Source organism: Meleagris gallopavo, chromosome 14, assembly GCF_000146605.3.
Source record: "Meleagris gallopavo isolate NT-WF06-2002-E0010 breed Aviagen turkey brand Nicholas breeding stock chromosome 14, Turkey_5.1, whole genome shotgun sequence".
In the NCBI taxonomy this organism is placed as follows: Eukaryota; Metazoa; Chordata; class Aves; order Galliformes; family Phasianidae; genus Meleagris; species Meleagris gallopavo.
The window spans coordinates 14,808,801-14,819,697 of NC_015024.2; the positions used below are offsets into that span (position 1 = coordinate 14,808,801).

Here is a 10,897-nt window from a genome sequence, read left to right on the forward strand (position 1 = left end):
CAGTGGATATTGTCTTTCTTCCTTTAGCTTCAATAGTGATTGGGAAATGGTGGTGTGAGATGGAGCCCTGCCTAGAAGGAGAGGAATGTAAGACATTGCCTGATAATTCTGGATGGATGTGTGCGACTGGCAATAAAATCAAGACCACCAGAGTAAGTTGTCTTTCTGTCCATAGCTGTGAGTTTTTAATAGGGATGAGAGTCAACAACTGTAGCTCACCCACATCATTTCCAGCATCATGTCTGCTGTAAATGTCCCAGAGTTTGCTGCACACCTCCCAAGCCAGCCAGTGCTTCTGGCTACAGCTTAGTGAGATACAGGTGCAGATCGAGAAAGTAGAATCAGTCAACTGGCTGAGCTTCTCCTGTAATGAAATTACCTCTGGGAGAAAAAAAAGTCTCTTTCAAAAGTATATTTTTTTACATTGACCAAATATTTCATAAATATTTTCATAAAGCTGCCATCCATAGCTGTATTCAACAATTTTAATTAGATTGTTTTCATACCACGATTGAATTTTTTTACGCAGTTGTCAACTCAAAACATTTTTTTTTTTACGAATGAATACATCTTGATTTTCAGTGAAGTGAAAAATACTTTCTGAAACCCTTTAAGTGGAAGAAGCAAAATACTCAATAATTTTTTCCTTTTTATTAAAAAGCACAGCATGCTTATACCTGGATTCTAACTCACAGAAAGTTCACAGTCAACATTTTCTGGCTTCTCCTTTTTCTTTTGATCCCAACTCTGGTCTTTTTTAATGTCTTCCATGCCTCTTACTGAAGGAGATCTTACTTCAGCTGACCAGCATGGCTCCTGAATTCTTTTCTTTGCCTCCATGTGATTTATCCCAGGAAGAATGATTTGTACAGCAGCCTCATCTTCTCCTGGCATGGCTATTTTCACCACCACTTAAAGTTATGCTGCTTCTTTATATTCTTACAACCAAAAAACAAAAAACCTAACAAACCACTACATGACCTTTTCAGTGAGACAACAGCTTTCTTGCTAAATTAGGAATTTAAAATGGAAAAAAGGGATATTAAAGAAGTAATGAACAGTATGAAGAACTACACTGTAGTTTTCTATTTAAATTACAATAATATAGTAGCTCTGCAGTCTCTCTGCAACTTACATAATTTAGGTTCTGTGAACTTATCCTACCCTTAACTCTCCCAACCATCATCATATAAGCTCGTTTTAGTCAAGTCTGCATCTAGAAGTGATTGCTAGAAATTTAGCAGCTTCATTAATATGCAGATGTATGGTCCAATCTATTCAGTATGCATTATTGTATTTCATTTAAATTAAATACTTACAGAGTGAGTGCTCATAGCTGAAGAAATATTTCTGTCATTTACCCACAGGAGTTATTTTAATTAGCTTGTGAGGGGAGTACCTTATGGTACTGCTTCCAGTAGAATTTTGCTTTGTTGCTTTTAAGTATCATTACAGAACCCAACTGACAAAGGCAACATGACATGATGAGTTTAGGAACTGTCTCTTGCAGTTTCCAAGTAAAAACCCTACTTTATAATCCCTGAAACTTTGCTTGAGTCTGTACTTCTGTGTCAAGTCTAGCAACATAAATATAAACTAATGGAAGCAATCAGGTCCTGAAACAGGCATTTTTTTTCTTTGTTTTGTCACTTCAGATGGCATCAGAGAAAGAGATTACACTGTAATCTGCACTGACCCCAATCTGGGCTGCAAGATTGGGCCATGTGTGTCTAATTTATGTAGTTAAGGAAGCTAAGAAAGCAGAAGCAGTAACACAAATCACTCAACATCCTAGATATATATGTGGTGATTAGCCAGAAAATCTACAGCAAGTCACCACAGGCTGTAAACTATTTTTAATGAAGGCCTTTCCTTACACAAAATACATTTATGTTAGGCTGCTGCTGTCCTGACAAGGGAAACATTCAGGTTTATGACTCACAGTATTAAAAAAACCTATTTATGTTATCTTTGAGGCCTGCAGTGTATCACATATAAGCATGTATATGTTTGTATGTATATATATAGTGTGTGCAGTTTTACAGTGTATCACTTCATACTTGGTTCTCAGGAGTGATTAATAAGTGATTAGTGTCAGAAGGTGGACAGCAAATCCAGTGAAGACTTTGCCAGCATGGCCTCCACCCCTTCTTTTTCATGTATTTATTCCTGGGCTTAGTCCTTCAGTTCACTAATTAAGTTGTTAAAGTCAAAGATATAGAGCTCACAGCCTCTGTAAATTGATCTGTTTTCTATTGCTAGTTAGAGCAGGTGACAAACACTGGAAAGAAATCATTTTTTAATTCAATTTTTGGACCAGTTTCAACCCTTTTTGAGTCCCTATTCACTCCTATTTTCTTTTTTTCTTTCTTCTTTTTTTTTTTCAGAATGTAAATTTCCAAGCTTTCTTTGAAAATGTGGTGGGTTATTTTTGGAATAGTACCAGGACCTGGTTGGAAATTACACCATGACATTTCAGGAGAGCAGTCAGGACAGGGAGGAGAGGAACACATGGTCTCAGCCTTGATGCTGGGAGATGGTGCAACAAGCAGACAATAAACACCACTGAGAACCAGACTTGTTGATAAACACAAAACCACAACTCCCAACCTCAGGCTGCTGTCTACACCTGACCTTCAGGGCACCGCTTTGCAGGGCCCCTAAGGGTTCTCCTCCCAGGGCTTTGTGCCCATCCTGTGTGCACTGCCAAATGCTCTTCAGTAATCTGCACTAATAGCACCTGGCATTCACACAGCAGCCCTCTGAGTACTTCAACAAGCTGTTTTTCTGCTGATACCGTGGAGAATGGAAATTAAAGCCTTCAGCACTTGGGAACTGGCACAGCAACTCCGCTTGGAGCAGCTCTCTAGCTTCACAGCCTGCACCCTCCATTGCAGCCCACTGGTTTACAGCACACGTTTCGCCACTGGAGAAATGCATTTTTACAGTGACCTGAACAGCACGTTTCACAGCAGTCATGGCTCATCTCATGCTGCAGCAAATGGCACCTGAAGTGCTGGTGGCCCCTTGGCATTCCCTGCTCCTTCACCAACCACGCACATCCATTTAGCAGGGCGCAACAGGGAAAGATAATCCCACTTGTCAGCAGCAAACCGGGAGAGCAGAGGAAGGCAACAGGGAAGGAAAAGAAATTGGAAATGAAACAAATCATTTTTCTTTTGCTTTTTTCTTTTTTCCTAAGTTGTCCAACTAGGTTAATATCAGATGATTTTCACACTGCATTTTTCGTTAAGGAAAAAAGAAGAAACTCCTCTATTTTTGCAATAACTGTCTCTGTAATTAGAGGCCAGTTCAGAGCGGTAGAGCACAAAATAGCAAATATCTCTTGCTATGAGACTTACTGTGGCATTTGATGATTTCAGCTGGTGCTTATCTGATAACTTTTACCCCTAATTTAATGCCCAGTCCAGCTCATATTCAAGTCACCTGGCTTTTCCTTGATGACCTAGCAAAGTGTTGGACCCCCTTCTGCTATTCATCTAGACGTATCAGTTGGAGTGTTTGTCATGGAGAGAGATGATTCCATGGACTGTGATGGTATGCAGGTGGAGTTATCTCACCTGATGGGAGCAGATAACTCAGACTGAGTTATGGGTTCTCTCTCACACCCAGCTCCTGTAAGTGACCTGGTGGACCGATCCACACGCCCTTCCTTGCATGAGCTAAGAGAAGGTAGACAGCTTTTGGATTCATGCCCAAAGTGACACAAAACATAAAACTGAGATTTGAGCTCAGCCGTACAACGAGCAGGGCAACACGCCAAAAAGCCTAGCTCTTTCCTTCCTCCCTCCCTTAACATTTTTAACGTAACTGACTCTCACACTTTCACCCTGCAGATCCACCCGAGGACCTAACAGAGCCTGCATGGAGGCAGTGAAAGCCCAGCTGATTTATGAGGACAAAGTATCGAAAGTTGAAAACCATCTCAGCATTTACAAGCCAAATGGATTTCTTATTTGCACTCTGACTGTTTACCAGATGACAACAGTGGCTTTACTGTGTGAAAGAGAGCATTCTGCGGAAATAATGCCCCTGGTTTTTGACAGCTGAAAAGAAAAACGAAGAAAAATGGTTTCCTTTGCTAAAGTTTCTGAGATTACAAAGTACAAACAACAGTATAAGTTTGGATCTACAATTTACTTTATACCATTTAAAGTATATATATATAGAAATATATATATATTAATATATGATATTTTGAAATAAAAGCCTCACTCTTCAAGAAATTAAATAGTACCACACTTTGCTGCAGCTGCTGTAATTTTTTTTCTTTATTGTAATGGTCTGGAAGATCCCTACCTGTTTCAGAGAGAAATGTGGCAGTGAAGAGGCAAAGCAAACCTGCTGCGGTACAAGGACGCCTAAAAGTTACGTGGATCCTACTGATATGGCATCCAGAGCTTCCCGTTCCCTTCGGCAGAATTTTGAGGGCATTTCATTGTTTCACTTTGTGTTCTGGAGGCTTTTCCCCTTGTGCAATACTAGCATGCTGGCTTTGCTTCATAAACATACTTGATACTCAATTGATATATAACAATGATAATTCTATCCTCTTCCAAGAAAATATTTTTAGAGCTGTTAGATATTCCGTGGAGAAGAAATGGACAACTGCTGAGTGAAGTACAGTATGTATTAAAAGTTTATTTGGCAGAGTTTGGTAGACTGTGAGCTCCCTTCTTATTAAAGATGTACCGTATGTACAATGTCTTCAGACTTTGTATAGCTGTAGAGACTACAGTAAAGTCCCAATAACCAACTCCAAAGCTTTGCGTTGTTGGCTCACTAATTCTTTGAAACAACAACAAAGCTCCTTCTTTCTAGACTAACATGGAAGAGGGTTTGTGCATATGGTTTCTTCTCTCATGAGCCAATTTGCAGCTGGGCTGAGATGCTCTTCAGCAGGGACATGTTGGCAGAGCTATTTGCCTCTTAGCAGCGAATGGTCTGAGTTCACATTTCTAGCTCAGCTATTGCTGTTCACTGTTCAGCCTGGCCCTTGTGTTGCTGAGGAAAGATCAAATCTGAGGGTTCAAACGCTCAAGCCTAGATCACATTGCCAGGCACTTCTGTGAGCAGTTCAGTTAGTATCAGGGGGTTATTCATGTGGAAGGCATCCTGCTGTCACGCATAAGTCTGCACAGCCCACCCTTCAGCACACCTGATGCTACCAAATCAAAGAGGAATTTAGAAGTGTAGAACTCATTTTATCCAGTCCAGGTTCATTTTTTAATATTTCCAATTTCCTTTCACACTGCTTACCTGTCTCTCGCAGGACCCTTTGGCCACGCTAATCACTTTTAATCCAATGCAAAGGAAGTGCTGCACTTTCCAACCCAGAGTCGGTCTCCCACTAACTTTCTTTCTCCTTCGGGGCAACCACTTCAGTCCCTGATGTTCCAAGAAGCAGAAATTTGTCACTGTAATTACACTGCACATTAAAGCAGCTACATGACATGTCACGCAAAACTCCACGAAGGCTTCCCATGCTGGTCTTGGCCTGATGCTCACAGCAGAAATAGAGACACTTCTTCCAAGTAGTTCTATTATTTCCCTTTTAAAAACAAATCAGAATGGAAAGGTCCATGAAAAGATTTTTTCTTTTCTTTGAACAGAAACACTAAATAGGAGCATGAGCCTCACAAGCAGACCCACTGGTGGCCCAGCTGGGCAGGCTGTGAATGTCTGGGTACAGACATCTGCCTAAACCACAGAAGATCCCTGTACCTTAGACTGTTCTAGAAGTGGTCTATCGTGAACTTACGTCCCTAGTCCCATCCTCTTAGTTTGGCAGGGACTACTGCATGCCTCATCACCCACAGACAGATGCATTCCCAAAATGAGCTCTTCACACCAACTCCAAGTTTAACTAGCAGAAATAAGAGGAAACTTTTCTCAAATAAATCCTTAGCATTCTCCATTTTTATCAAAGTAGCACTTAAACAACAAGAACAACAAAAAACAGGAGACTCTAGAGTGAGGAAACACTTGATGCACTAAGAGATAGACCTTACTACAAACATCATAGGGGATTAAAACATAGGAGGAGTTATCATCCCTTTACCAGTGGGATCAGAGGCACACACAGCTAAACTGCCATTCAAAATCCCACGGACAGGCCATAGAAAACAGCAAAAATTGATCCTAAGTTTCCTTATTCCCAATCTAGCGATGATCTAAAACCTTACTTGCACACAACAAGCTGACCCCCATGGCCTCTTGCCATGTTCCAAGGTACCACTGAGCAGCATTTAACTCACACCAGTGTATCTGATGTGGCTCAGAATGTGAGCAGACAGCAACGCTTACATCTGTGTCTATGAAATACGGCTGTTAAGACTGGGAAATATTAGACTTGCTAACATATAAGAAGGAAATGTTGTCATTTCCACAGCAAAGTTTCTTAAAGATGTTTATGAATCCTTTCTTTGCCAGTGGGCAGCCTCAAATATCACCACACCAAATTCCGTAAACATCTGCGTCTCTTTGAAGTTCCTGCAAAATCTGCTCGTGAAGCGCAGCACTCAGAAACGGCTTTTAATTGTTTTAATTAAAATGTTTTAAAGGGGAATTAGGATCTTTGCAAAAATGACGGCTAATAAAACATGAAGGCAAATTAAGAGCTGGATGCAGCTAATAGTCATTGTTTAAGTGAACAAAAATAAAAATCTCCAACCAGCCTGAAGTCGCGATGATCATGTATCTCAGTGATATGAGCAGCAATGCAGCGTATAGAAGATGTCAGAGCTGTCTTTTCACCTAGGCAATCCTGTGTATTTCAGTGGTAGAATGAAAGGGTCCCCCACCCTTGTGCCTGTATAGTGTGAAAGGTTATTTACTTCAACAAAAGAGAATGCTAAAGTTCCTTGTTTCGGGCAGATGTTGAAACACAGAGATAACAGGAGAACCAAAGTCAAATACTTGTAAATGTCTCAAAGATAAACTTAGTTATATCAGTGTTTCTTCTTCAGATGCGTGAAAGCAATTTAAGTCTGAAGTGTACCAGCTGAAAAATACTGAAAAACAAAGTAGTTGCCATCTGCCTATTGATTCAGAGAGTCTAGATTACATGTTTCTATCCAAAAGTCTCTAGTAATAAAGAGCTCAGTGTGGTATGATTTGATATTGCCTTGAATGTGCTTCATGCTGTATTTAAAGAAAAATGTTCCGTGGAGAAAGTCCAATGCTATGGCCAGTGACTTTGAACACTCTGATGTGCACCAAAACCTGGCATTACACACAGAAAGAGCCGTGAAAAAACACTGAGGGTGACTGATGCAGTTTATGATGAGTGATGTTCCTATCAGACCTATTGATCCGCCATTAACACAGCGTGCAGATACTTGCAGTGGTGTACTGCTTGTATATTTTTCTATTCTGAAATGATTCGTTATGTTTCGAGCTCTCCTCACTTGCCAGTGGTATTGCATTTCTCATGGTCACTTTGTCAGAGTAAAGCAGTGCTTTTCTGATTCACTGTATGGTCTAAATATAATTAGAGATGATAGAGAAGCTGTGGAGGAGATAAAGCTACCTTAGCTTGGAAAGCATATCCATCTCATCTGAAGGTGGCAGCCTTTGTCTCTTTTTAGTGGCAGGATGAATGCTGTGTCCTAATATGAGATCCTTTTGTATCACTGCCTCACTCACATCCCAGCACGTAGGGCTTAGAGCTTGCCTGAAAAGAAATGGGTCATGCTCCTTTGCTTAGTATTCCGCCTTTTTGTGTGTGTGTGTGTGTGTGTGTGTGTGTGTGTGTGTGTGTCAGGGAAAGATAGAAATACATTCCACAAATGATCTTTCAGGTAGACAGAAGGGGAGAACAGGGCAGTTGGTTTAAGGCTGTCAACACTTTTTCTAGTTCACCAGTTTGAATTCAGATCATAGTCCTGACACATATTTATGGTTTCTTGTCTGAAATACTCACACAGTCAAAACACTTAACTGGAAATATTTATACTATATAAAACTCTGCCACTCTGAGGAAATGCAACTGAATCCTCTGCTCTGCAGCTAGGGAACCAAGCCTCAGAAGACTTGAGACCTGCCCAAGTTACACTAATGTGCAGAGCCAGCAGTAGAATTGAGGACTCCCAGTCAGCACAGATGGTTCATCTAAGGGGCACATCAGCGTGACTGCACTGACAGCAGACCCCAGCTTTCAGCTTGGGACAGAGGGAGCAGAGTCAGAATGCCTGCAGCCAAGTGTGGACAGTAGTGTGCAAGCGTCAATGGGTAAAGCTTGCTCACCTCTCTTCAAATGAGATTTGCAGACTACTGATGCATGGAATATCACCACCAGACCAACATCTGCTACCACAGGGACAGTGACACAGTCCCATCCTTGTTTCTCCACATTTCTCCTGAACAGAAGCTACTCTGATCAGACTAAAGACGAGAAAAGGCACAGAAACTGGTTTTGCTCAACACATTTGGGTTGTAAGTACCCAAGCATAGCCAGAAGTCCTGCTTTTGGAGGGTCACCATTCTTCATAAATGCTCAGCTGATAGAATAACTTTCATATAAGCGTTGTCTTGGAGCAGAGAAAGCACACATTGCCTGACATCAGAAAGTGCCTGAAGCAGCCAAACAGGAGACACAGTGAACTTGTATTCATCTGAAGAACGTGAGCATCACTACTACAAGAGAAAATACTACACAGAGTAACTAAGGAGTGGAAAAAACATCAGTAATTTTAAAGAACATTCACCTGTTGAATATTTGGAAGATCTCTAGGAGAAAAAAAAACAACAACATTGTTGCTTGACAAGCGCTCCTAATTCTGGAGTACAGAGTTCTTTCCCACATCTCAGGCCTGGATATCACAGAATGGCCAGGGTTGGAAGGGACCTCAAGAATCATCACTCTCCAACCCCCCTGCCACATTCAGGGCCACCAACCTCCCCATTTAATACTAGACCAGGCTGCCCAGGGCCCCATCCAATATGACGTCTTTTCATTCAACATTCATTGTCAGCTGACTTGCATTTTGCCACCATGCAGCAATGCCATCAAATTTGTATGACCAGAAACAACGCACATGTTGAAACATCAGGTTATTGACCTGCTTCCAATTATTTCTCATCTGCTTTGTCAGATGGCTGTCCTTGATTCAGTTAGAAATGAGAGCCAGAGGCCCACCTAGATGTGAAGTAAACTACTCATAACCTAAAATATTGCTGAGGGAGAATATGCAATTTCTTCCTCCTACCTGCCATTCCTCTTCATTTCCTATTTCATTTCATTTTCATTTCTTCTCATCCCCTCTTTTCACACCACCTAATTATTTTCATCCATCTCTATTAGTCCTTTATCACCACTACTACCCCACAAACTAACGAAAAGCAGCTGCACTGTCAAGTCCCAATTCAGAGAGCTGTTCCCCCAGCAGCAGTGATTTATGTGATCATCTTTCTTTTCCTTTTCTTGTGTACTTCGGAAGAAGAGAGCCTGACCTTGCTGCTGCTGCCATGCCAGCAGCTCCAATATTTGCACTGCACACACCAGCAATCCTCAGCTCAAGGCCACAGGGTCCACCTCAGCTGTGTCCTTTTGTATACCAAGCAGCTGCTGCTGATTCTTTGTTTGCAGCAGAGGACTAAATTGCCAGCTCCTTCACCTGTCCCCTTTGTTGCATCACCTACAGTCTTTTACACCCTGACCAGCACCAAGAACTCAGCACAGTGATCACTGTAGGGCTGCCATTTCTTTATGCCTCTATAAAAGGAAAATTTATCACTACTGATTTGTTCAAACTGTTCTTGGACTTGATATCTAAAGTTGGGAACAGCCTAAGTTGCTATCAAATGCTCAATTTGGGATCCAAGCACAGAGATGCTAGTTTTTGTCTGGGTTTTTTTCCCTGCCACTCTTTCCATCCCTTTTTATTTCAAAAAAGACTCCCCAGCCAGATTTGTAAAGGAAACAGATAAAGCCCCATTAGTATCTCACCCACACCAATGTGAAACGGAGCAACAGTTAGGAAACGTTACAGGTTGAAGCCAGTGGTCCATGTTCCTCTCCTTCAAATAATCTTTCCTGAAAGTATCTTTGAGACAGTACTTGAACCTTCAAATAATTCTGCATCCTGAAGAACCTCACTACTAAATTAATGCTGAATACCAGCTAAAAATCCTTAAGGACAAAACGGACTTGGCTCTTAGTGAATTCAAACCCATGGTCAAATCTTCCATTAGTTTTCTCCTGGAGCAGTAGCTGATGGGTCACCCTGAGACTCGTTAAAATCTTTGTAAGCCTGAACGTAAGCAGGGAAGGAGACCTCTCAGAGACACGTCTGCCTCTCTCAGCACTACCTCCAGACACCCTCCAGCCTTTCTTCAACTCCGCCAACAGCAAGTCCAACGTTTACAACACCAAGTACTTGCTACCAAAGGACTGCACTGGATCTGCTGTAAGCAGGTTTGTTTCTCTATACAATTTGCTGATCTAAGTCTAGCCTGAATTCGATTGATGTTTGTGTGATAATTGCACTTACAGCTTTGCCACAGAGTACAAGAATCTAAATAAAGCTTTCCTCCAGAAGAAGGCATGCAACCTTGTTATAACTTCCTGCTTTTTTATCAGAGAGTGGGATGTATCTTCAAAGCTGCTCGAGAGGAACAATCAGGTGGTGATGCTTTTCCTTAAGCAGCTTGGTGATTTTTCTCCATTCATCTTGGCCACTAGACTCTCAAAGACATATAAAAAAAAAAACTAAGCAGCACCTGCTAGTGCAACAAAAAAAAAAAGTCTCACAGTCTGCATGTATGCCTTGAAGAGCTAGTTTTAATGAATGTTTGATTTGTGTTGCTTCATTTTCTTCTGACCTTGACTCCTAAGAACTGGCAGGCTCAAAACAGCACCTAACAGCAGCTATAT

General features: G+C 41.3%; 1 protein-coding gene and 1 long non-coding RNA gene across 5 annotated transcripts in view; one reads left to right on the top strand and one right to left on the bottom strand.

Annotated features, from left to right (window-relative positions):
• TAFA1 (TAFA chemokine like family member 1) overlaps nt 1–5,361 on the top strand; it is a 294,039-nt gene extending 288,678 nt beyond the window's left edge. For all 3 annotated transcript variants that reach the window (XM_031555616.1, XM_010718703.3, XM_010718704.3), the window contains 2 exons: nt 28–152; nt 3,858–5,361. In XM_031555616.1, the coding sequence (XP_031411476.1) occupies nt 28–152; nt 3,858–3,875 (143 nt within the window). In that variant the 3' untranslated portion in view covers nt 3,876–5,361. The remainder of the gene's footprint in view (nt 1–27; nt 153–3,857) is intronic.
• Nucleotides 5,349–10,897, bottom strand: part of LOC109369961 — a 7,711-nt gene continuing 2,162 nt past the window's right edge. Inside the window, exon 3 of one of the 2 annotated variants that reach the window (XR_002119660.2) lies at nt 5,349–5,572. This is a non-coding gene — a long non-coding RNA (uncharacterized LOC109369961). Of the gene's footprint in view, nt 5,573–10,436; nt 10,892–10,897 lie in introns of those variants that run through there. The other variant, XR_004161334.1, reaches the window with a different exon arrangement.